This window comes from Harpia harpyja, chromosome 2 (genome assembly GCF_026419915.1).
Source record: "Harpia harpyja isolate bHarHar1 chromosome 2, bHarHar1 primary haplotype, whole genome shotgun sequence".
In the NCBI taxonomy this organism is placed as follows: Eukaryota; Metazoa; Chordata; class Aves; order Accipitriformes; family Accipitridae; genus Harpia; species Harpia harpyja.
Window position 1 is genome coordinate 54,807,609 of NC_068941.1, and position 27,926 is coordinate 54,835,534.

At 39.2% G+C, this 27,926-nt stretch overlaps 1 protein-coding gene across 2 annotated transcripts in view; it reads right to left on the bottom strand.

Moving 5' to 3' along the window:
* The window catches only part of MTNR1A (melatonin receptor 1A), a 61,970-nt gene extending 35,279 nt beyond the window's left edge, over positions 1-26,691 (bottom strand). Inside the window, exons 1-2 of one of the 2 annotated variants that reach the window (XR_008234111.1) lie at positions 26,250-26,443; positions 17,772-21,427 (exon numbers count right to left, since the gene is read on the bottom strand). Coding sequence is in view for 1 of the 2 variants with exons in the window: in XM_052779903.1 (XP_052635863.1) it covers positions 26,250-26,442 (193 nt within the window). In the remaining variant the exon portion in view is untranslated. Of the gene's footprint in view, positions 1-17,771; positions 21,428-26,249 lie in introns of those variants that run through there. The other variant, XM_052779903.1, reaches the window with a different exon arrangement.
* Between the last annotated feature and the right edge of the window lie 1,235 nt (positions 26,692-27,926).

Sequence of the window (27,926 nt, forward strand, 5' to 3'; positions counted from 1 at the left end):
GTTATCGGCAACTTTTGAACATTGTTTCTCCTGTTGGGTTTTAGGGAGTTTGGTTTTGTGGGGTTTTTTTGATGAAATGTCTTTTTTTTTTGGCTAAAGATGTGCTGACTATCAAAGACAGAAAGCTTACTCTTGCATACCCAGCCTACTCTCCAGTTGACCCTTCTCGGTAAAGGCAAAAGGAAAAACATTCATGTTCATTTGTTCATAGAACATGAGTACACATACACCATTTCTTCCCTCTTCCCATTCTCAGGCTGATGAAGGGCATAAGGTAATAGAGGGATCTTTTTTGGCTATGCAATAGTCAGCTAAAATCACGTGCAGGACTTTGCACTTCTCCTTGATGAACTTCATGAGGCTCCTGTCAACCTGCTTCTCTAAGCTAGATTATCAAGAAACATGTTTTTTTCTTATTACTCCTCTCCTTTTACTTTTCTGCTTTTAAGCAGAGGAAAAGATCAGTATAAAATATAATTGATCATCATTAAGGAGAAAAAAAAAGTGTTCATACTATTACAGAAGTAGTAACATTTATTTCATACTATTTGAGAGGAACATTGTCAAAACCAATGATTTATTTAAATATATATTTTGCAGTCAGAAACTTTTCCTTATAAAGGAAAAAGCTCTGAAAAGTCTTTAACCTGGACTCTAAAGTTTGCACACGAGATTCCAGAGATGAAAAATAAGAGTGCCAGCTTCAATTATTTTATTCTCTAATCAATTTAAAAAAAAAAAAAAAAAAGCAGAGAAACAAGAAGTCATATCTTTCTCTCCTTTGTCCCTCTGTACCTCTGCTCCAACGTGTATGTCTAACATTCATTGTTCTGGCTTCTGCTATCTTCATAATGCTGTCCCATATTGCTGTATATTTAGTGGGAAAAATGAAACTTCATACCTTTTCAATGAAACCTCTCACTTTGCTCCTTCTCTGTTACAATTACTAGGCCTTCCTTTTCCTCTCAGTGATTCAGGCATGCCATATGTTTATAAGAATAAGTAGTTATCCCAGTAACAAAACTAAAAACTAGAAATAGTTACTAGTGGAATGGAGCAAATAGCAGCCAGATGTTTGTTTAATGAGAGAAAGATGGCTCTCAGAAAAGTCATAATAGTGCTCATTATTATCAACCATCTGTATGGCACTCTTATGAACCTCTGAGACTTTGTGCAAAAACACAATGGAGAATTCTGTCTCAGCTGACGAGCTTTCTTGAGGTGTTTCCATTGATTTTATAGAGGCCTCTGATACTGTACTCCTAACTGAGGTACTTTGGTTGGTACTTTACAGCAGAAGCCTTGGATGACACTCCAAAAAAGAGAGCAACTATGATATAAATCATAGATACAAGAAAATAAGAATGCCAAATACTACCCATTCTTGTTTAAGAAACAGAGATAGAAGAGTTTGAAATTAATAATAAACACATGAACAAACAAAACCAGTAAACAGAGTCTTAAGATAAGATTTCTACACTGCTGTTTGATCTCCCAGACATATTACTCAAATTTCAGAAATATGTAGCTGCCACAGATCTGTAGACTTTTTGGTGCCTAGTCCTTTGATACAACACTGTATTTTCCCTGTTCCGGAAATTGCTTAAGTATTTTCTGGCCTAAAAAATATTTGTGGACGAAGATACATTCGGGAGAAAGAACTCCTACATATGACAGATTGTTTTATTATGACTCTTCTATGAAAGCAACAAGAAAAGGTGTACAATTTTTAGAGACATTTTATAAATAAACTTAAATACAATGCTGAAGTCCATTACTGTTTAAAGTGTTTAGCATTCCAGCGTAAAAATGAAATCAAATAGCTAGTTTTCCGTTAAAGAGTATGTTGGTCATCCTAATTACAAAGACTAATGTTGGTCATCTTCTTACAAAAGCATATCAGGCTTAACAAAAATGAAGAAATTTTATTCCAAGAGAAGAGAGTTTCAATGCCCTGTAGCAGAAGAATATGCTTTATGTATATCAAGTAATTAATGTCTCTTACGGAACTTGCAAATTGACAGATGCTGCAACTTATTATTTTTAGTGTCTTTTAATGAAGATAATTTCCCTACAGGGAAAAAAGTTCTAAACAGTTTGATGCAATAACCCACAAGATTTTTACTGTGGTATTTACCCACTGCCAAAATCACTGCTGATGGATTACTTTCAAAATCTCGAGAAGCAAAATATCTTACCAAACTTGGGTGAACTGTAAAAACCTGACGTTTGTTGAACCTTTGGCTAAATAGTGCCAAAGGAAGTATAAATCAAATACTTTGCCTAAAATGGCTCTTTAACAAAATCCCTCAGAGTTTGCTGGAGATGAATTAACAAGCAATTGGTTGCAGAGGGAGTTCTCTGTAGATGGCAAGCTAATGAATTCTGACAGGTTGAATGGTGCAAAGATAATGGGCTGAGCTGTCCACTGACTGTAAAGCAGAAGCTGATTAAGGTTAAGACTTTAGGAAAACACCCCAACAAAACTGGATCAAAAGGAATGATTTATTTGATTTAGGGGTTGAACTGCAGGGGTTCAGTTTCTTTACTAAAGATTGCTGTGTTAGTCCAATTCAAGCATTAGAAGTTTTACACTGGTATCATGACTTGCTACGTAATTCATGATTGTTCTAATATTGCCATTCACTCCTCCTTTCCAAATATGAAGGGTCACACAAAATTTACTTCATCATCTTAATACTGTCTTTGAAATCATTTCAGATACAATTAGATATAAAGAGTTACTATTGCATAATTTGCTGGAAAACTTTTTCAAAACAGAGTACCTGAAATCAGATTTCAGGAGATGAAGCAAGAATAAATAATAGTGAGAGTTACCTACCAAAGAACTGTTATACAGTTTTTCTTCCAGAAGAAGTGTCATTTTGTGTCTTTAAAATCATGGCTGATGAAACTAAGACTTTATGTAAGAAAAGTGGCGAGACATATGTGAACAGGCTGGATGACTTTAGTCAGGCCTATAATGAGTAAAAAATATGTAGGGCTTGTAAGGTAGAAAAGAAAGGTTTGCTTCTGGAGAGATTCATTTGTTTAGCTTATGCACAAAACAGATTAATTAAATCTCTCAGAAACCAGCAATAGAAGAAACAACATTTACACTTTCTATCATCAGCAGAATGAAAAGCAATTAAAAAGACACTGATTTTCTTTTCTTTATTCTGTTATTTTTTTAAACGTCATCTGCAAAAAGCACACTGAACTGTTCTAGACAGTGACTTATATAATCAACCAAGGCTGCATCCTATTATCACTACTCAAGTATCAATAGACCAAGGTGCTTTTCTTGGTCATCATTACAAAGACTAAAAAAAATTCACAAACCTAAACCAGAAAAAAAAGAAAAAGAATCTGAATGTGAATTTGGCAAGATATCAAACTTAACGAGCTTTCATAATGAGGTTCTGAAAATTCTGATAGAGTTATGGATCATTAACATCAGTAGGGTGCTGGAAACAACTTTCAGGGGAAAAAAATCCCCAAAACTTCAACAAAGAAGACAAAGATTATTTTCAATGGACAAGTATGGAACCCTCATGTTAACACTCAAGGTTAAGCCATACGTTACCGCTCTCAAACTATAGATAAAAACCCCTTATTCTTCTCAAAAAAGATGTAATAATATTAAACAGTCATTTTTTTCTTTTATGAAATGCTAATCTATCTTGAAGCATAAAAATATAATATAATTTGAAATTAAAGATTTTGCTTTCCAAAACTGTAAACACTCTAACATATGTAGACATTTTTTGTCGTAAACCTCAATAAGACGATTCACATGATCCAAAGTAGGATTCTAATTGGTCAAACTATTTTGAGAATTTTCTTTGTAAAGTCTTAGGTGAAGGATGAAGGGCAAGAAGCTATTTCTCATATTGGAAAAATCATTATGTGTTATTGCAAAATGATTATATGTTTTTAATCTTTGTATGCAACACAGACATGTGACAAAGATAGGCCCCTCAGAGACTGATGATAATACTTCTGAGCTCTCTTCATCAATTCCACATGCCATTAGAAGCAGGAAGAGAAACACCACTTCCCAAAGACAATGAGAAAGTAGTTACTATACGCACAGATGCAAAGTCAGTCTTTACTCCATAACCTTACTGCACAGAAATAAGCAAGCAGATTCTGAAATACAATAATGAATTGACCTAGGACACACTTTTTCAGAGTCACTTTGGTAGAGCTGATCCTGTGTTAGGTAGGATAAAAGGCAGACTGGATGACCCCTTGAAATTCCTACAACAGCTATTTGCTCTCATCCATATAGAATTTGACATATCTACTATTTTGAGAGCTACTGATATTTCATTCCAAGTGCACAAAAGACTAAGGTTGAAGGGAGATACAGTGGAACAGATCAAAATTTCCAACACGAAAAAAATGTCAATATATATTTTAAGTTCCCAAGCACCTTAAATTATTTGGTTTAAGGTCATTCTTATGTGTCCCATTCAGAATTCAAGTACCTTTATAATGTCATAGATCATTCTTCAGCCACTGCAATCTCCCAGGTAGAAATCAGACAGCAATCACTGTGGCTATATAGTTTCCAAACTGTGAAAATACTGATGTGAGACATTTTTCCATTCTGGAGAACTACAACATAGATGGAGTCTAAAAAGACTTTCTGCTTTGTGCAAGTGTTAATGATATCATTGGCAAAGCATACATATCAGGCAGATTCAGCTTGACAGTCCAACAGGTAGTAACCTCAACTCTCTTCTGAGGAGACATGATGTTCTCTTATGACAGTCAAGCTCCTGGAAATTTTGGGAGGAAAAAATCTTCAAGAAGTGCCATTTAGCTTAAAAGACATGATTAGTGAAAGGAATCACTGGCACAAAACAGTGACGTCATTTGCTTGCTGGAAATGATCATATTAGTCTTTTGCAAACCATCCACTTGCCTTTAGAAACCAGAAAACCCCTGGCTGCTTAATAACATCAGTAAGAGCTCTCATATGAAAAACATTCAAAGATGGGGTAAAAGGGATACTAAAATTGTGGAATAAAATCACCTGGAAATTTAAAACAACAAAGACAAAGAAACCCCAGAAAATTTAGCACTGAAAGCTCCTTCTGAACTTTGGATTGCAATTGATGTGCACAGCTTTAGCCTGTCAGTACTCAAAGAACAGTATCACAAACTTTATTTTGATGAAAAGCAGCTGCCTCTATTAATATGACTTTTGTGGCAACTCAAGCAGCTAAGGATAAGCCAAAGGGGAATGCAGTGTGTTGGAACTGATTTTGATTTTAGATAAATCCATGGATTTGAGTGACTGGAACATGGACATACTAGGCATGTAGATACAGTGACATAAGAAATCTTCCAGTTACCATTGCTAAAAACATGTCTTAGGAACTTCATTTTGAATACTTTGTTTATCAGAAGAGTCAAGTCATTTGAGCAGAAAGTGCCTTGAGCATCTGGATAGAAAATAAAATATATTCATCTCTTCTTCTCAAGTATAACTGGCACCGAAGATAATTTTTTTTTCCCCTAGATGTTTAATACATCAGTCATGCTCTGCTTTTGCGGAGGTGTTACAATAAGATGAAGACAGAACTATGTGAAGTAACTGAAGTATTCTCGGGACTTGTTGCAGATTCAGTGGCAGCATTTTCTATGTCCTGAATGTTTTCTGCTCTCAAAAACATTTGAATCCTAAGTTCAGTTTAGACAAGGATAAAAAAAGAGGGAAGAAAAAAAAAATCTTTATAATGGCTTTTAGTTCGAGGCATTCCAATAGTGACATACACAGCTGAGCCCCAGACCTGCAAAGCATTTAAATGTCAGCTTCAGGGATAAGCATTGTTTGACTGGGGCATTCACATCCTTAAAATGTTTGTGTTGAAATGGAACTGCACAGAAAAAGAACACTGTCTGAAGAAACAACAACAACAAAAACCAGCAGTGACCATCTTCCCCCTTCTTCACTTGTACAAAAAAGGTCATGTGAAAAAAGAAAAAGAAACTGCATCGGAGTCCCGTGAGGTGACTATCTTTGAAAGACAGCAGGAACCAAGTTTCCAAAAAGGTCCTTAGCAAACTGTAAAGCCTTACTAACCTACCCAGGTTTTCCTGAAGTGGGCAGAATGGACTATTCCCCAGTCAGTGGTTCCCACAACACAAAAGCCCCCTCCATCTCAGGGAGATAAAAAGACACTCACTAATAATCACAGATCTTCAGAACGCTATGCATGCCCATAACGGTACAGGAGGTACATGCACCATACACCCTTCAGCTGGAAAGTTTATCTCAAGAACACTCCTGTAGAGCTCAACTGTCCTGCTGTTCTCTCTACTCCACAGGTGTGGTAGAGAAGCTGGTACTTGCTTTCCACCTCTCAGTTCTTCTGAACTGCGGAGTCCTCGTGTGTCAGGGACTTTGATAACAGGATGGGGAGAGTAAAAGGTGATGCAGAGCATGCACATGGATAATACATATTGCAAGCTCCAGTTCCTGGTATGCAACTTCGTCTTTTACCTCTAGCAGGTTTTCATGTGCATATCTTCCTATGGGTGATTCTCATCCACCCTCCACAGCTTGCAGCTGTAAACAAAGATGTCTAGAGGACTGCTTGGCCAGTCCCAGTGTCCCCTCTGAAGCCTCTACAATGATGTAAAGCACACTGAAAACGTGTAAGGAGATTTAGATGATATTATATGGAAATAAAGACTTTTTGAAGGGAGGCCATTTAATCTACCTGGTAGTATCCAACCAAATTCTGTTTTGGCTTGAGTAGGCAGACTTCCTATTGAGTAAGAAAACACCATAGCTTCTTATGGCTTGAAATTGAACTTAAATAGGCAAAGATCATTACAGGGGGGTGTGTAACATCAGCTGCAGCTGACTGTCACAGCTGTAGGAGCTGAGACCATTAACATCAGTTAAGGATCTGTTTGTCTGATTTAAAGCAGATTAAGGAGGAAACTACCAAACTCTGTTGTGGCACAGACACCCCACTTTCACACAACAAAATGTATGCAATGCCACTGCTATTAAAATCTACTGTGAAACTCTCAATTCAATGTAAAAAGTCAGCATAGCTGAATTCAGTGGGGCAGATGGCTCTGGATTTTCATCCGATAGATGAAATATGACACTGAAATGAAAAGAACAGTTTGAGATATTCAGTCCATTTTAAATTAGGTTTGAAGACAAATATAGCAGTAGATGTATTCTCACATACTGAGAGGGCAGCAAATCTAAACATCTGCAGCCAAAGGTATGCAGGTGTTAATCAAAAATGAAATTATTATTCTAAGGGGTGCTGCTCCAGCCAATATAAAAGATGTCATGTAACAGGGATATATATTTCCCATAGTATATGATATGCATAGTATACATATATACACCTTTCAGTCTGCCACATCTCTTACCCAACTGTAATACAAGTTATAGCAGTGACACACATCTGGAATGAATGATCAGCAGAGAATTCCAGAATACTGCTGTGATCAGTCCTCAAATAATAAATAATTGCACAATCCCAATTCCTCATTACTTGATTGCAACCCTTTTAATAGGGACCTCTATTTTGGTGCTTTTGCAATGTTTACTACATAGAAGCTCAATCCATGACAGGGGCAGTATAGATATGCATGGAACTAGTAAATATTATTCCTATTGCTATGAAATTTCATTTCTGTTGTCATAAACAATAAACAGTCTCTTTCATCTTTTTCCTATGGTTTAGCAAATACTTTTTCAAATCAGTACATAAGGCTCATGGAAATGAAAACAAGAGACTGTTTCCAAATTCATGCTTTCCCCTTACACTGGTCATGATAGTTTCAATATTTAAACCACTACATATCAACAGAGGGACCACTCCAATGCTTTTTAGAAAATCTTTGTTTACAACTGTATTAACAAATCTCTGAGTCACGCTAGCAGTTTGATTTGTGGTTTACTTGATGTGCTCTCAGCTTTGCTATTTAGTTTCTTCAGGGACAAGATTTTTTCAGGAGTCTGTCTGCTTTGCTGTTGCTTTTATGAGACAGAATATTTGGCTGCTACTCCTAGACTAATATTTTAATGTAAAAAGTGTGTTAATACTATGATGATAATACTTTTAAGTCAAAGTCACTCATTGTCTCTTAAAATTAACATCGATGTGATAAACGTGTCATCAGAATGGAAACTTTCTAGAAAGTTTTGATGTCTGCAATTTATGTGGCAAAGACCATAACTGTAGTAGCAAGCATTACTAGCTTTTCTTGTAGTGATTTTAAAGCTATGCCATGCCTATATTCTATGACTACTCTATAGCTGTCAGTAGAATTTTCACACATGCATAGGCACCGTCGACTGGTATTTCAACTTGTTTACAAGGACATAAACAATTTTATTAGAACTTTAAAAATTCACAAGCTAAAGGAGACTTGAATTTCTTACTGTAAATCTATTCACAGATAACCTGCGGTCTTCTGAACATGGTCATCAGACTTGCTGGTCTTCGGAGGAAACAGACAAAGCTGCCTGTAAATAAGAAGCACTGTAGAATTTCCTAGCAAGGACAGCGAAGTGTTTTTTGGCCAAACTGAGGGGCTGATCGCTGATTTCCCGTATGTACACTTTAAAACAATGTTAACTTCTTTGATGTGAGCATTCTTAGCAAGGAAAAAAATGCAAGTCAAGCCCATCTCCTGCTTTCAGCAGAGTCCAGTATCTTCTGTGAAGTTTCTGCTTTCAACAGTATGGAAAACTATGGAAATGTGGTGGGAGAGATGACAATACTTATTTCACCTGGTAAGATGGAGATTTTAGGGCCAGCTCTGTGAGAATCATGAACTTTAGGCACTGGTGCAAGACATGAGAGAAGATGCATTCTGGGGCATATTAGACATTATTTGAACTGTCATTTGAGACGTAAAGAGTGGAAATATCCAAAAGCTGTATTTTCACTGAAGCAAGGCAATATGAGGCAGAAAAGTCAATTAAACAGCATGGCTAAAGGGGCTGACAGAAAGCTAGAAGAATTCACATGAGCTTTTGAACTTTGTATCACTAGTGACCAACTCCTATGTTTAATTCAATGATCTTCATGATGTACCCAGATCAAAAGAAAGGTAAATGGAGATAAGAGTTTTAAATGGCATTATATGGAAAGGCTGGAAATAAAGACTTTTTGAAGGGAGGCCACTTAATCTACCTGGTAGTATCCAATACCTGTAATCCAGTAACAAATGTTTAGTTACAGTTACACTGAAAAGACTATGCTGTAGTGGAACTCAGCAGATCAGGTGAATCACAGTCTCATGAACTCCACTGGCTTTGCCATCTCACTGATGTCTCCCAAAATGGTATGTTTTGGAACAATTCCAGAAAAAATAAACCCAACATCTTCTAATGTTTATCCTCATTGTATCATCTCATCCAAAAACGTCTGTGCAGACTTATGTAGGAAATTGTCTCAGTACATGATTATGAAAGAACATTTAATTACACAGTTCATTTCAAGGTAATTTTTTGACGCTGTATTGGACATATTTTCTGAATAAAACACTTTTGTGAACAAAAGGCATTTATAAGGAAGGATATTTGGAGAAAAACTCAAGTGTTTTCTTTTAAAGTTATCGTTCTTGCAACATGCAAGGTACATTTTCAGAATTTCACAAGCTGCACCAAAATTGTTTTAAAAATGTATGGCAAGATCAAGTCTGAATTGCATAGTGACAGACTCATAGACCACTCACAAAAGAGCAGGGAGAGTACCAAACTTGAAAGTCAGAAATTAATATATGTAATTACATATATGCAATATATACAACAGTCTGCACAACTGAGTCTATATACAGACACAAGTTTTGAAGTAATACATCACAGATGTGGAAAACAAAATCACAATCTGCCATGTTCAGAATAGATGACTTACTTACCCAAAAGATAAATTCACAAATTTCTGCCTCAGCTCTAAAGTACTACAGAATAAATCACATCTAAAGCTTGGAATTCAGAGAAACTTAGTATCTTTCACTGTATTCAGACAATGTATCTCTCAAGCTTTTTAAAGAGACTGAAGCCAATCTATTGCATTATTATAGGTACTCACTTTATAAAGATAGTAGGTCTCCCTCAGATAAGGTAGTCTGAGATTGTGCTTGTAAGATGTGAAGGAATCCAAAAAGCCTGAGGTGAGATGACCTTAGTGGAAGCAACAGTCCAGAATAAGGACAGTTCTTAATACTTTTTCTTGCAAAGTTCTACAGTGCCACTGAAGCTGAAAAGCTTCCTTTTTTCTAAGCCTAAATATGCTAAATTAGGCATGCTCTGAACAAATGCGTCCATCACTGAAATAAATCTAATTGTGCAGTGCCTGAAATTCTTTGAGGGGCTAGGGGCATTCCTGAGCATTGTACATTTGTAATGATTCATATACTCCTTTAAAATACACAAGTTTCAGAAAAATGGATTTTGATCAATAGACTCAGAAATACACCTAGAAAGGGAAGAACCATAAGTAGTGTGAATTTGTCATGAGAAAGGCTAATACCACAGCCCTAAGGCACCCTTCCAACTGCAATTTCTATTGATCTTGAAGATCCTAACATAGCTATTAAGTAAGAAGAGGCTATGCACTTAACCACAAACATTTAAGATCAAATAATCAAACAGGTGGTGAACACAAATTAACTATTCTGGATAAGGAAAATGGATATTGACAAAAAAAGATGAAGCATCAGCTAAACTGGGCACACTAGATACACAGTATTAACATTTTTTCATATTCTTTTGGGAATAAAGTCAATGGTGGAATAGTGGAATACTTTGACAAAAGAGCTAAGAGACTAATTCAGGGACATCACAGGTGTCCATGCAGTGGCTAAGGAAACAATACAAACTCAAAGAGAGTATGAGGAGGCCCTGAAGAAAGCAGTGACAGAAAATAGCAAGTTGGATCAGATATAACATTGATGACATAGTGAAAGAAATCAAATGCATTAACTATATGTTTTCTCCATGGAAAACCAAGCCAATTGACAGAAAAGCTGCAGTCATAGGCTTGTACAAGGTTTCCATATGTCACAGAGGTGCTGTGGAAGATTATACTCCCTACACAGTTATTTCAGATAAAGAATCACTGACTGCCCTGCTGAGACAAAAAACTGCTCCAGAATGAAGCTGGGAAATGTTCATGGGAACATAACAAAGTATTGGAACAAGTAAATTCAAGAGCAGAACTGGGATGCTACACATGAGCCAGTACCATTCAAACAGTGAAGTCCAAAAATGGCTTAGGAACTGGGCTTTTACAATACTACAACAGTAAGAGGAGACAGACAGCTGTAACATAAGAAAGAAATAGATTCTCAGCTGAGAAGAAATTACTTATCATTGCATATGCCTCAACAAATATATAAACAATATGGCTCAAAATAAAACAGACTGCAGTCAATTTCAGATGATATTTAATTTTCTTGGAAAATACTTCCAAGGTTATGCTGAGCATGACTTCAGTTGAAAAAAATTTATCTTAAAGTCATATTCCTATTTGAGTTTGTATAGAAGGGAATCGAAGAGGTCACCCTAGTCCTTTTTCTTCTTCAAATATATGATTAACTCTGCCTATGGCATTCCTATACATAACTGCCTACTCCATCTGTATCTTAAATCAGCATGTGATCTAATATCTTTCTTGTCCTGGACTAATTTTTTACACTGTCCAAGTCTCATTTACAAAGTATTACAGATTCTTACAGGATTTCAAGAGCTCTGAAAACTGAGTATCTAGAAGATCCTTTGGCATCTGTGGCATCTTCAGTTCCAAAACCAAAGGCCTCGTGTCCAAATAGGCTTCAGGGGAAACACAGGTCCTTAAAAGAGTCACTACTTATCTAATACTAGAATTTTGAAAAATCTCATGTGGTCGGAATTTTTTGTTCCATACTTAGAAAAGCCTTACTCTTCTTATTTCATTCATACTTCTGTTTCCTATTTTTTGGTGTCAATAGTTTGCGTAATGTATACACTATTACCGCTCAAAGGGCTTTACAGTGTATTGAAGAAAACAGTTTAGACCCACATAATAGTTAGCTGTACAAGTAAAAGTCATTGGTGACAGAGGAAACTTGCAGTGATTTTTTTTCTGGATTCACAAAACTAGCAAATGGGAATTTCAGGTACCTACGAGTTTCAGGTTCAAAATATTCTACCATTTGCTCCACTTAACTGAGACTAATTTCAAGACTCATGTTAATCCCTTTTTCCACATCCCCTCCTTTCAGAATAGTGCCAGTACATGATGAAATTTTGAAGGCAGTGCTAAGTCATTAAAGTAAGTAATCTGTCTGGTTAATTAACAAAGCATTAGGTACTGGTTTAAACAGCTCAACTCCAAGCAGACTTTTTTCCCAGTGGCCATAATCCAAACAAGAACTTGAAACAGCAAGAAGTGAAGAACACTTGTCAGTAAATCTTTCTAAGATACCTGCAGAGTAATACTGTATTTCAGATGGTTCAAATTTATTTTTTTCTCTACTTACTATAAAAGTCTTATCTTTTGAAATTGTTTTGACTGAAGTTATGTTATTGCTGCACTTCTTTCAGAAACTATTAGTAATAGTTATTACTGGAATGCTATCAAGTCTATCTACCTATGCAGGAAAGACTTACATTTATAGCTGAACATTCCTGATATTTCACAATGATTTGTAAACTGAAGGGATTTGATGTAGAGGCAGAATAAATATGAAGCGCTAAAGTGTAATTTTTGAAGTCATTGTTTCCTAAGTGTAGTCACAGTTTAAAATGATGTAGGGTTTGATGTAGAAAATACATGTAGAAAAAATTGCCTAGGGACTGCAGAAAGCAATAGAAGCCAATGGATTTAGCTATTTTCTACACTGACAGCTTGAAAATCATGACATAAAGCAAGATCTATGAGGGGATCTAATGAAATGTAATGTATTATGAGCTTTGGCTAGGAACAAATATGGAAGGAAAGTCATGACAAATAGAAGGACAAAAAAAGAGAACAGTAGTAAAAGCAAAAGCCTCAGGGAGAACGAGAAATAGAGGTCACATACACAAGTGCTCAGAAATTTAGTATTCAATATATTGACACAGACTGAAAGAAAAAAGTCACTTCTGAACTTTGAGTATGGACATAGAGTCAATGAAGTCCACAGAGGACTGGGAAGATGGTTCTCGAAGACAATAAGAAAAAGGGCAACTGATGCCCTTTCATTAGAACTTCAGTAGATGATTTCTTAAGTCTGATCTTCTGAAGGAGCACAAATAACAACATTGGAGAGCTTGGTGCCATTTGTTGTTGAAGAGCTGGAAAAACAACCTAAAGCTGCTGTAAAACTCCAGAGAAATAAAGGGCAAGAGAAAATGACAAAATGAACTATGCCCGCTTGCATTTATTATTCAGTACTTTAGAGCATGCTGGATAACATGCAGTTTTGTTTTAGTTATGAGCAGCAAAATGTTTCATTATCCTTGTCAGATAATGAACAGGTAGGAGAACTGAAGCAAATGCATTCCCTTAATACTGCAATCTAAAATGGCCAGAAGCCTGGTGGAATCAAGGTGTCCTGAACAAAAGAGCAGGTCCTTCTGGAAAGCCTCAGTGTGACAAGGATTACGATGGGGTATAGTATCATGCAGGTCCATCTCTCATGCATGGTGCAAAGGTATCCTTGAAGTAGCTGTACTGTTCTGCATGGTGGCTGAGGAGAATTCCAGGTCAGAGCTAAAACCTAAGTTGAATAACTAATTTCAGGGCAAAGAAGTCAGGGTACTTATCAAAATCAGGATACTTATCAAATGACACTAACTGCAAAAAAATCTCAACTCAAAATGTTCTGCCCTCTGAAGGGTCCAATTTCTTTTCCAGGAGCAAGAGAAATAAAAGGCAGCAGGAAAGCATGAGAGAGAACAGCACCATTTTGAGGCTGCTAGCTGAATGACACCCTGTGGACTAAAATCACCTTGAATGACTGAAAGTTTGCAGTGGGGCCCTTTCTGTCCACCACGAGTACTGTAATTACTGCAGCCGTAATCACTGGGTGGGGTGTGGGGCTTTTAATCCTGAGAATGGTCTCTGGTAGGACAGACAGACTCCAGCCCTAAGTAACCACGTAGGTACACGTGCAAAGAGAGTAGCAGCTTACTTCTAATAACTAACTCCATACTTGACACCTGTGAGAGGAAGGTTGGTTTTAGGATTACTGCCTAATTAGTGCCCTACTATAGCTGACATTAATCTAACTTTTCCAGTTATACCACACTGCTAACTTGTCAGCTCATCCGACTCTTTTCTTACCTCAGTAGAAGCTCAGAGTTTCTGAATATAGAAGGCATAATATTATTTTAATTTACAGATGATCATTAGACAGTTCTTTATTTCCAGTAACATTCCAAAGTACTAAAAATGTCCATTTTTTAGTGTTTCTAGAAAAAGTAGTTCGTCACATACTACATTTGTACTTATCACATGAATATGTAGAAATGCTCCTACAAAATAAATTCTTAAAATGTTAATAAATATGTCTTCAGAATGGGTTTCAGCTTAAATTAAACATATACTGGAGCTGCCACCCTGGAATACCTGTATAAGAGAGTAGACCAAAAAAAGACACAAGCAAATTCATGATTTGGAGATTTATTTGCAAGACAAGCAAGTTTCATGTTTTTGAGTAAAGTAAGCAAACATTCTGTCCAGCCACCACAAGGAATGGTCAACAATTCAAAAGACAGAAACAGGTGAAATCTCTGTGAAATTTGAATCTGATCAAGAAGGTTTTCTGAGTAAATATGGGGACAGGAGATAATATGAATATCTGAATATAAGCGAAAGATCTTAGAAATCAATTCACTGCTTTGGTGGTAGTCTATGAAGTTATCTCTGCACAAGAAAGATGTGCTCAGGCAGCTAGACTCCAGTAAGCATTCTGGCAGCAAAGCCCTGTCACTGCAATAGCTTGAGAAAAGTAAAAGAGAAGACCTGCTAGAAAAGCTTACAATGAAGGGATGCATCACTGTTGTGACAACTGGGATACCCCAGTACAAAACAAGCAGCGACAACAAGCAGACTGCAAATTCTATGTCCACTAGGTTGCTTCAGCTTAGCTTATTTGCTTCTCTTTTTTTTCCATTCATACTTCTGCATTTACATGTTTGTCAGATTCACCCACATCTTTAGGGCACTTTTTAGATAATGATTGCTGCAAGCAGTATTAACAAGGTGTAAGTGCAAGCTTTGTACAACTGTATCATCTCCCCTAGATTGTCACTCAGTATGCATTAGAATTTCTTACCAGGAATAATTGCAAAAGTAGCACTCGACCTCCTTTTAAAATGCTAGTATTCATAATGCCCGTAAGAACAGTGCAGCTTCTCAGTATTCTATTATTACAGAGTGTATAAAAAACAGTTTTCACAGAATATGTAATGGATCCCATAAAGGAGAAACCCAAGTCAGTAACAACTCTAAAACAAGAGCCTTTCAGACAAAACCTGACAGATCTACCCTCAACGGAAAAATGCAGGGAGAAGAAAAAAAAAAAAAACCCAAAACAACTTCAGCAGCAAACAATTTAACAAGGATAGTGCAAAGTTATTCTTCAATACAGGAGTGGTCATCTTCATGCCATCTTCAGCATAATACCCAGTGGCTATGGATCATCCAAAGAAAAAGTGCGAATGTATGATGAACAGAAGCATGACAAATTCCTAGGAACATCCAAAAATAATTGAACAAAAGTGGGTATGTTACCTAGATACAAAATATTGTTGGAGGAGAGCATCTATGAACAAGACAAGTATTATGCCATAAAAACTATGAAAATCAAGGCAGGTTTCCAGCAACCAAAAAAATGTTCGTAGTTGACAATCTTATCAGCCACTGCAGAGATTCCCAGTAGTGGGATACACTGAATAGGCAATAGGAGAAGAGCTGCAAAAAACAGGATTAGGATGTATACAAATTTGTAAGAGAAGCTGCAAAAGAAATGCCCAATTATTTCCTAAAAGCAATGTTCAAAAACCTTTGCTGCAAGAAAGTGCGAGAAAATCTGACAGCATTTTGAGCTCTACATTAGGTATTTAATATATGCTAAGACACAAACTTGGTTCTGCTCTCTTCTCCGTACTTACCAGTATACAGAGGAGATGAGAAGCTGTTTTATCCAGCCTTATGAGGATTACTGTGTTAACTCTGTAGTCCTGGACACTTACACACAGAATAGTTAGAATGAGCTTGGCCAGTGAAAGCTATGTTGACATGACACTCACCGATACATAACTCCCTGTGGGAGCTGTCTCAGTAAGCATGAATTACAGAAACACTGAAACTGTTCTAATTTATACCATGAAGTAAACCCACCACCTGTGTCTAGGTGGAGGAAAGATAAGGAAACATTACCGTCCTTCCTTCCTGTCAGACATGCTGAATATTGTTCTCCTACATACGAAAGATTCTCATGTCTAGAGAGAGTGTGTATATTCACAAGCAATATACTAAAATATGAGTTATAATGTGCCAGTGGATGCTGCATTAGGAAAAAAAAAAAGGGAAAATGAAAAGGTGCTTTCTACAAAATACCCACATAATTAGAGGAAATGTTTCTAGATACATCTATATCTGTAAATTCATAAAACCAAAGTATACCACAAAATGAAACAAACTTTGGTATGAGTACCTTCTGCAACGTGGTAAAAACAAGTAGGATTTACATATGTTTTAATATAAATGTGTTTCTGTATATCCCCAAAACAAGTCACAGCCAATGCTAAGAAAATCCTTAGCAACAGGTGTTGAAATGTGTTACATCATCGGGAAGGGAGAATAAGACGGGTTTATGAGGCGCTGCAGAGATTCTCAACAGTACAGTTCTTTAGACAAGAAAAAAATCAAAAGGAGAGCTAAAAAGATAGTGGTCAGAGATAGTCAGATTGATAAGAGAAATTTCCAAAGGAACATCATATATATATATGTTGATGTTGTATTTTGCAACAGAACCACCAGACAATCTGTACAATGAGGCTATAGCAGCAAAACCCCAATTCTGAAATTTATTCTGCTTAATTAACATATTAAATAACTACAAGTTCCTAGAAAGCAGACGAGGACAAAGATAGTATCAAGGATAAACTGATGTGATCTGACTAGACAACTCTAGTACAAGCAAACTGTCCTTGACCCAAGTAACGTAATTTCTATTTGTTAAACAAAAAAAAACCCCCAAGCCCCAGAAAGGACAGCATTGCAGCAGTAGATGGTCTCTTGTGTTTTCTTTATTCCCAGGGGTGTTCTTGAAGCATCAATTCTCAGACTTAATAGTTTGCATACCAACCATACATGAAATTGTAAGTGGCTTCCCGTGATGCACCCACCTCAGGATATACAGATCAGGCACTTATGACCCTGATCTGTAATCAGCTTTATTGCAAGGATATCAGCGATCCAACAAAAATCCTGTTCTGACTCCAAAGTTATGGTAAAGAGTTCTCTGCTTACCACACTTTGGGTTTAAGGCTGTTAGCAGTACAGCAGCCTTCTTAGTCATGGGCAAGCAGCACGGCCAGAAAAGTGAAAGGAGACAGGCACTGACCTTGGTAAGAGGTTTGCTGTTGATTTCAGTAAAACCAGGATTTCACTTTTAGGGAAGGTATTTCCAGAGATGACGCATGCTCCTGGGGGTAGTGCTCTCTCACACAAGGGGGAAGATTATTTTGTAAATAGACTAATAGAATTTGATATCCAACTTGTTTGGACTAGCAAAATGACAGCCAAGAGGTCATGTTTTAATTCCCACTCATTACAAGAATAGATATGTTAAGTAATGTTAAGTAACACTGGTACCATAGCAAAAGCATATAAACTGACAGAAAATACATTTAGGCAGTGAGAATACCCTTCTTGAGTTGGAATAAGGAGAAAAAGCTATAACTTAAGGTGAAAGGTGATTCTGAAAGGATTTGTATGAACACCTACTATACCTGGAAATTGGATTTGATGATCGAGAAGGTTTTTTTTCAATCTTTTGTTCTAAGTGAGAACTAATTCAGTAACAGAGATTCAGGGAAGGTTTGGAGATGTAATATGGCATAATGGAAATGTGGGGAGGAACCTAGGTTTTGTGAAGTAAATTGCAATTATGTGAACCTGCATGTTAGGTGCAGGCATTACAGTATATTACAATACCCAAATTACAGAAGGCAGACCCCAGAATTACACAGCCAGAGATAATCTGGAGACATACCTTTAATGTACTATAATTAAGACAGAACATATTAATGCAAAATACACACAAACTATTAATAAAAACAGGTGGGGTTTTTTTATTTATAGGCCATTAATTCTTCATCCAAAATGAAACAAAAATGCAACTGAAGTAACTGATTCTTTTGCATTTATGCAAACTTTGATTCTTCATAATATGTAACTCCCATATTTTCAACAATATCCAGTCTCAAAATAAGTCTGTGGATGCTGTTACTTAAGGAAAAAAAGAAAATATCCCAAGAGGGCTGAAGGAGGATAAAAAAGCATTGCAATTCTTCATTTTATGAGTGACTTCGCGATGTTTGACTGAAGGGGCAAGTAGTGGCTGTTAATGAGGAAAATTCATGGAAAGAGGTACCTTCCTTTCAATATCTCTAACACAAAAATGTCCATACCCTAACTGTATTGGGCTAAGAATACTCTTTTACCTCTGAAAATGAAACCACTTCTTTTCTCCCAAACACAGACAGGGAGATGAATGTGTCCTTAAAAATCAAGTAAGACTAAGGAGAAACAGAAAACTGCTCATCGCTCAGTCTGGAAAACAGGAGCATCAAATGAAATCCATAGCTACCACCAGGGGGAAAAGAACATTCACGATTCTTCCTCAAAACACACAAGAAGATGGGTATCTGCTGAAACTTCTCTATGGTGTGACTGATCAAGGCCGATCCCTGTACTCATGCCCATTCATCACTTTGGCCAATGGCTATAGAGTTAACCATCTTGTCTGGTTAAATAACATAGTACTGACAGTTGTACTATAACTACGCTAGGCTAATACTCAGGTGCGGCTGAAATGACCGACTAACAAAAGCAGTATTACTGATTGACCTCACGCAATACCAAGCACCAAGGGAGGAGCTGACCTCTGTCAGCACAGAGTACCTCTGCTTGGTAACCTCTCCCTGAAGAGCAGTTAGTTTTGCTAATCTTGCATCTGCACTCCAAAAGAAAAGTCAAGGTGATAGAACATAAATAGACCTTATATTTCAGCATCACATGTAGAATCACATGTAAACATCATGTAGAATGGGGTTTCTGTAGGCCTAAATGGAAAAATTACATATCCTGTCCAACTTACACAACAAAGGTAGGTGAAGTCTGTTTAAAGGTATGGACAAAAAAATAAAATATAATTAACCAGAAATAATCCATAAACCTTTCCAGCTACTTAGCATGTATTTGAATAGAGAATTCCAGTGCTTGGTCACACACAGCAGGGTTTGAAATCAGCTGTTTCTATTGTCTCTTTTGTTTTAGAGAGCAAGGGACCTTCAGAGTTAGGGGAGATTAGAGAGTCTGAGTGAAGTGTTGAAGGGCTTTTTCTTAGAACTCTAGCAATGGAAAAAATGAGGAGTCCTCCATGATCAAGAAAATCCAACTCACCCCCCTCCCCAAAACCAAGACAACCTAATTCAAGTCCCTAACTCAAGTACAGGACTGTCAGATGATCAAGAGCTGCATTTTTATGCTCATCAATAAGGTAATAACTATTCTTCAAAAAGCATATCTAACTATATGACCTGGTACTATATTAGATCATTTATAAAATCAAAAGAATGAGCTGCAAATCTTTTACTTCTGGTGCAAGGTGTTTCTTCAAGGAAGGGGTACAAGTTTGCCTTCTCTATAGATAACAAACTTCATTAAAAAAACCCCAAAACCTACTACAGGGCACAAAACTTTGTACACTTACTAGTCAGTTACTAGCACAAAACTATTTAAGCTACAGAAGTCACTATCTAAAAGCTGTAAATAGACTTACTGATTATACCTTAGTTTCTGCTGTACTTGAAAAAGAAAAGATTAAGAAGTTTGCAGCACACTTATCTGAATTTAAGGGTATTGGTAAAGTTTTTTTGTATATTTTATCTATTCTTAAAACTAAGTAAGAAGATAATCAGACCTTTATTCTGTCATGTAAGGTAGGAACCTCGATTATCCCACTGAACTGTAATACTGCCCATCTTTTTGACTTCAGGAGGGCTAGATTTTGAAAGAACACTTCTTCAGTAGCAGCATTGGTATTACAGTTCCAAGCATTACTTAACTACACATGTAAATACAAGTTTATTTGTTTATTAAATAAGCAAACATTAAAACATTGTGTTCTGTTATCCTGAAAAATTCTTAGTAACACTTGTCCTCCTGAAACAGAGGTTGGTAGTTGTTTCTCAGGAGCGGAAAATGTGGAATTTGGGGCAGCTCATGGACGTGAGTAGAAGAAAAACTGCCAACAGCAAGGGTGACAAGGTTCTTGAGGTTGCAAAATTAAACTGTGATGCATAGCATTGAATTGACACTGCAACATTTTTATTGCCCTAGGAAAGCAAGCCTCTTTGTATAAACAGAGAGGACGTTGTCATATCAGCACTGGATGCCTATTGTTGGTAGCATCTTCTGTCACTAAACTAGACTTGCTGATGATGTCTTATGCTAGAAAGACGTGAAGTATCTATGTTATAACAAGACAGAAAAGTGGATAGTGTAAAAAGAAATAGAAAAGAGAGAAGAATAGAAGCAGATCAGAAATTGCTAAGGAAAAGATTAAAGATGAAAATAAACTTAATGAGAAAGAGAGACCCCCTCAAAAAAATAACCTAAAAGAGACAGCAAGTAGCATAGCATATCAGTACCCTTGTCTGCTGGCAGCAGCAAACTAGAAAAAGCAGTGCCTCTATAAACTTCAGAATGCAGAATCTTGCAGAAAGAACACATAGCTGAGTTTGACAGACATATTAGTAAGAATAGAGTATTAATTATTTGAAATACTCATCTCTACCTTTAGTCACTGACAGCACAGTGCCATTTAAACAGGTTTCTGAAGTAAACCTTTGATTCAGTAAAATATTCAATCAAAACCAGTCTGAGGAACAGCTTTATTTAAACTGTATTTTTATGCTCAGTTCTGTTCAACAATTGGCAAAGGTCAGCATCTCCACTAGGTAGTTTCCCTTCTCCCAAACAGCTTACCATTTTTAATACTGGAAGTTATTCATGTCTGAAATAATGTTCATTGCCATCAACATCCCAGTTTTCATCAGAACCCTGAATTTGCGCTACAACTTGATCTTCTACAAGTTATCTCCCTCGAGTCAAATATTTGTCGGGCTACCCATTGTCTCTCGGGGCACAAAAAGAAGTCCAAGGACCACCTGTGACAGAAACAATGATTCCATTAGTCTGAATTCACAACAGGAGTTTCATTTATTAGATAAAACAATCTTTAATAGAGCATTTAACATTACCATTTTAAAACTAAAAACCAAAACATCATCAAGAACAATCATATTCTGAAAAGGCTGATTAGACCTCCAACCTGATTATCAAAAGATAGTTCCATTCTTATATTTAAAGTTTATATTCTAGAAAATGCACTAAGAGAGGAACACTCCTCAACTAGATTCTTATACTGCTCAAACCAAAACCCAGGGCCAGTTTAAAAAGCCTCCAAAATAAAATTCTTATTGATAGATCTCATCCCCCAATTCTGCAATGGCTGTACTATTTAACAAAAATTGGATTTAAAAAAAAAAAAAAAAAAGAAAATCATAAGTAGCTGTGTTCCCTACTTCTTCCATAAGTAACTTCACTGATCTTACAGATTTTGGTCAGAGATTACTCTTGAGTTTTATTCTTTTGAGCACTCACAGAGCTGTCTTTACAGAAGTGTTTGGACCTAATACAGCTGAGGCAGATTTAGCATACAAACATTGTCTTTTTTTCCCCTTTTTCATTGCCATCTCATTCAGAAAAGTATTAACGAATACTTAAGTTTAAGCATGTGTGCAGTCCTACTGAAGTAACTATGTTGCTGCTCTAGGGCCCTGGGGCCTCAGCAGTGTCAGACTTACTCTCTGCCTTCTTCACTAGTAACAAAACCAAGAGTTTTAGCAACAAAACATGTGGGCCAAGGACATGGGAAACCTGGGAAAAAGTACAAAACCCCAAATGCATCTAACACAGAACAGAGATGGGCGAGAAGGGGGTGAATGAAGCTTTCTGCCCTGATGTGGTAGGTGCTAGTTACCAGCTTGGCACCAGTCCCTGTGTTACCCCAACTCGTGTCAGGTGTTAGCAGACAGGACAGGCACTGAAGAGTGAGGGTGAGACTGCTGGGGCTCTCTTCTTGCCTGCTGGAGGTTCCCTTCCAACACAGGGATCAGTTGGAGGGGTAGCCAGGGCACCTTTGGACCTCAGCACATAAAGCGCCCAGGAAAAAGCAACCCACCAGGCCAAGAGAACAGTTTCAAAAGAAAGAGAAAGAAGAGCAAGAGGTGTAAAAGAGAGCTTTCTTCATTGACCTTAAGAATGGTCCAGTCCTGCAACCACTGAGTACCCAAATGGCCCTGTCACTGGAATACAGGTGCACGTCAACTGACATTTTAATGTAACAAGTGGTAAACTAATCTCCATAGTCAAAGACTTAGAACTGCTCTCTCACCTTGTTCTTGATGCATTGTTTTTCTTGGCATGGGTAACAACAAAGGCATAAGGATACTAGCAATCACTGAATTTGTGTGTAATATTACATAAATCACTTTTAATGGTCTCTTCAGTTTTCAGAGTTGCTCTAACCCAATGTTGATCAAGTAAAAACTCCACTGGTTGCAAAAAGTACTAGTAGTTCTTTAATTCACCTTCCCTAAGGCTAGTTATTTCATCTTTTCAGGGTGGAACTGTTGAATGACCTTATTTCTGATCTATGAATATTAGCCATGGAAAACGAGACACATTAGGATGATTTACACCAAACTTCTTTTCAAAATGAGCTATTATTCTTTTTAAAATTAATTATTAAAGAAAGCACATCCATTTGAAGTTCAAGCTGCATGAATGTGCTATCAAGATATGGCCATTGAAATCCTTATGCCTTGAACGTTTCCCTTGAACTTTGTTTCAAAGTTAAAAGATCACAGACATCATAAACCAAATTCAGTCTTTGCATAGGCTAGCATTAAATCACAGCTGTCCCCATCAGGACTGAATTGGTGTCAGGCACCTGTTAGATTACAAAGCCACCATAAAAAAAAAAAAAAAGAAGAAAAAAAGAAAAAAAAAGAACAGACCAGAACTATGAAACTTATTACAAGTCAAGTACATTAAATAAAAGAGGATCCTACCAGTTGCATCATCAGCTTCTGTGTCTAGAAGAGCATCTACTGAAGCCATGCTTGTGACTATGAAGGAGTCTGTAGTATCAGACACTCCTCGCTTGCTGAGACAAACTTCTTTGAGATACTGACTTCTCTGCTTTGATCAGTGTCTTTTACTAACCTTCTCACTGTCAGGAAGGTTACACCACTTGTTGAGAAGGTTTTTCTAGGCCTTCCTACTATTTCCCAATGCACTTTTTTAATCATAAGTCCATAGGTTCAATTTGTAGTTATCTTCCAAAAATATTTATATAATAGAGATTGGGACAGAGATGCAAGATGTTTTCCCCCACCAAATCCACCTTTTTGGTAAAGTGTTAAATACTCCTTATCTCTGTTAGTCCTCTCTTGCAAAGAAGGAACAAAGTCTTCAATGAGATACATTTTCTTCAGGAGGTATCTTCTGTTCCTCCCTGACCTTTTTTCCAGTGGAATTTTCATCCTGTGTCCTTTTTCCTCAATAAATGTGCCAGCAAAAGACTTATTAATAAATATAGGTTGTTGTAAAATCAGAAGTTTCTTTCTTATTACAGCTCTGAAAAAGTTGTAACTGTCTTTATAATTAGCAAGTTGCAAATTAGTTGTATGTATAAATCAGATCATTTTCAATGTAATCTCTTCCTGAATAATCTGAATTAGTGTAAACAAGACTCAGGAAACTTTCTTCTTCATACTCACAAGTATTAGGCCAGGGTATTCTAAATACTTATGCCTCATCATAAATTTAGTCACCTGAGTAACCCTTTCTTAATTCAATGCCAAGTTTAATAGTGGTGCTCACATAAGTAAAGTTATGCCCAGGCATAGGTTTTTTGCAGGATTTATCAAAAACACTTTGCACACCTTTTTGAATCTTAATTAATTATGTTCTTTCCAAAGTTTCCTTTTATCCATGTACTAAAAAAATATTTACTTTGAAGAAAAAAAAGACTTAAAAATTTTAAAAAACTTGTTATTAATTATATTTTTCCTAAAACAGACTAAAAACTATTTCCCATCTTGTACAAAGCATCTACTTGTTTCAATTAATCCTTAATTTCAGAGGGTAAACCAGTATCTAGTTCATGTTCCAGTCTAAAATAATTTACGTTCAGAAGAATGCTTGTTCTCCTAGCTGTAGGAGATAACTGTTGCCAGTTTGCTGCAGTTCTTAACAGCCGCTATGACAGAGAAGGCAAGAACAAGAAATGCAGTAAGAGTGAGCAAGTGAGCACATGTTGGGATTCAAGAGGGATTACGTGAGATCTACAGTAGAGAATATGCGCACACATAGAGCCCAAGGATTCAGTTATGTTTCCAGAAAACAGGCACCACATTTATTTCAGACTTATTACCAGACATGTCTGTATTGCAGACTCCCCACAGAAGTGCTGAAGTATGTATTTAGTAATTAAGGGGGAGGAGAATCTGACCCTTTCCCCTGGAGTAACCCCAGTGATATGCCTATCTGGACCCTTTCTCCCTCCACCTGAAAATCTCCCAGGGAGCTGGGGTAGTCAAGCACTGACTTGGACTTCTGGAGTCTGATTCTCCTAATATATAGTATTGCAATGCGTAACCCTGCCAGCTCCAGTGAATTAAATTTCTGTCAATGAAATCGAGAAGAGAACATAGCTTTTAGAATTTACATCAGTGGCAACCAGAGGGAGAAAAAAAATAAAATCTGTTAGTCTTCATTTTGATCCTGTGTGTTGGCATTCCACTATGGCTGAATAAAACTGAAACGTACAACCCATTTGAATTACCTGACTTAACCTTAAAAAGCTAAGTGTGCCACTGTTTGCCAGAGTCCAGTATTAGCTACCTTCATTAGGTTAGCTTACAGCAAAGCCCGGGCTCAAGTTCCCCCTCAGATTAATTTTAAACCACTAGCTAATGAACTTAGTGGAGTTATAATAAAGAATCTGACAGCCAGTTGTGAAAAAAATAAAAGCAGCATCTCAGTCATCATGGAGTGAAATTCTGCTTTCATTAACAACGCAGCTCTCTTCACATGCTCCTGTATTTTTTTCAATGAAAGATGCATAGGGTTTTGAGTGCACAGATTTGGTACACGTGCGCAGCAGCTGGTCTGACATGATAAAGCAGAATGAATGTGAAGAAGTTCCTGCCCGTCTGACCAATAATCCATGAACTAAGAGGGATTTACTCAATCGACCATCACAGATTCTATCCTGTCAAAATTCGAGATTTTTTTTTTTTTAAAGAATGTGCCTAAATCTGTTTTCTGTCAGATGTTTCCCATTCCCCAAAGACCTAGATAGCAAGTAGGAGGTGAACAAAGAAAATGAAACGACTGTCTTGGTTTGTTTTATTGGTGGTTTTTCTTCCTGAATCCTGCAACGTCTATAACTTAGTATTTGCTCGCTTTGAAGCTCCAACCGTAGTATTTATTACTGGAGACATTTCTGTAACTGAGCAAAAATCAATCAGAAGAACAGCATCCAGCATGCGCGGGCACACACCGTATGCCACAGCAGCATCCCCAGTACCACGTCTGAATTTCGTTCTTAAGTAAGGCTTCCTTGCCTCTCTTTTTTGCTAGGTGGGAACTGTCGAGAGCTAAAAATAGCACCACGATTCGGTGGCGGGCGCTAAAAATACCCTTACCCGCTCGATCACTGACTCGGTAGGGAAGACGAAGCCCTCGGCATGTGTCACAGCCTATAACCGCTACCTGGGGATGAAGGCAAGGAGCGCCCGGCCCTGGAGTTGCGCGCCCGGGCAAAGTTTTACCGACAGACGGAGAGACCCCGGCGCTGCGCCCCGCAGCCCCCACCCCGGGCGACCCCCCCTCCCGGGCCTCCCCGCGGCCCCTTACCCGCGTTCCGCAGTTTCTTGTTGCGGTAGACGGAGAGGATGACCAGGAGGTTGCCCAGCAGGTCCACCGCGATGGTGAAGATGAGGATGGCGGCCAAGGTGGAGGTCACCCAGGGCGGGCGGCGCGGGGAGACCTCGGCCGGCGGGTCCCGCGGGAGGACGGAGCTGTTCAGCTCGCTCCCGTTCACTCTCATCCTGCCGCCGCCACCTCCACCTCCACCTCCTCCTCCTCCCAGTGCGGAGCCCGGTGCCGGCGGAGCGGGCGCGCCCGCCAGCGATGCCTCCCGCGGGGGGGGAGGGGACAGGTCGGGGCGGGGGTCCCGGCCGCAGCCGCCCTCCGCCGCGGGGCTGCCCGCCCTTAGGGCGGAGAGGGGCTGACGGGACCGGGCGCTCCTCCCATGGCCGCCGCGGCCGCTCCGGCTAGGAAGTTTCCCCGAAGTGTGCATGTGCCGCGGCGGGACGCTTTTATAGCCTCCCCCGCGCCTCCCGCCCCGCCCCGCCCGCCGCCGCCGCCGCCACCGCTGCCGCCAGGTGACACCGAGCCGCCCCCGCGCCGGCACGTGCGCGGCCGGGGGGGTTCCAGCTGCCGCGCGGCGGCGGCGGCGGCGGCGCAGCGCCACAGCTCCCCCGCGCGGCGCCCGCCCGCCCGGCGCGGCGGGCCCCATTCACTCCCGCGCTCCGCTTCCCCCATTCATCCGCCCGCCCGGCCGCTCCATTCATCCGCCCGGCCGCTCCATTCAGCGGCGGATCGATGGGTTTTGCCGTCTTGCGGTTTATGGGCTTTGCAGCGCTCGGGGCTATTTTTAGCTCCTCTGGTTAACGCCGTCTCTTGGTTAGGCGCGCGCTGAACTCCCTTCCCCTCCTCCCCCGGCTTTATTTAACATTGCACTCGCACGGTAACGTGAGCGCGGCGAGAAACACACCCCCCGCCCCCCCCCCCCACCATCGGGGAGCGGGTCGGTGCTGCTATAAAAAGCTCCTCGCGAAGCCGCGCTCGCTGTGGGTGGGGGAAGGGAGGGGGGCGTCTGAGGACCCGCGTCCCGGGAGCACCACGTGCCGCCGTTGCACGGGGGCGGGGGAGGGGAGACACAGCGCCCCCGCAGCCCCTCCCCCGCCCCCTCGGCGGCGCGGGCGAGCCGCACGCCGCGGCTACGAGCCCGGTGGGGTCCGGCTCCGCCGTTCCCCAAAAGCAGCGCGGAGGGAACAGGTAGCCATTGCCCAGCCGTGCGGAGGAACCGGTTGAGTGAGCGGGGTACCCCCTCGTACGGTGGGTGTTCCGGTAAAAAAAAAAAGAAATGAAAAAGGCACTTTCTTCTGACTGTTAGAACGGCACCGAGTCTTCTCGCTCGGCCGGTATAAAGCTGTTTAAAATACCGGAGCAAACTGGGCATAGGAATTCCTCTCCCTTATAACAGGCTGCGGAGGGCAGTACCACGCTGCGCTCCGCTAAGCACGGGGCTGTGAGCGGCGCTGGCGCCCACGGGCGACCCCCGCGATCCCACCCGCAACACTTATCGGGGTACTGCGCGGCTTGGGGGGTACCCGAAACCACGGGGGGGGGGGGTTCTCCCGCGGTGGGAACGCGGGGCAAACACCGTTACGAGCAACGGTGGCTCCGCCGGCCGCGTTACGTAACGGCGGCGGGTGTGACAACAAAACCGGCGGCCGCGCGGGGACC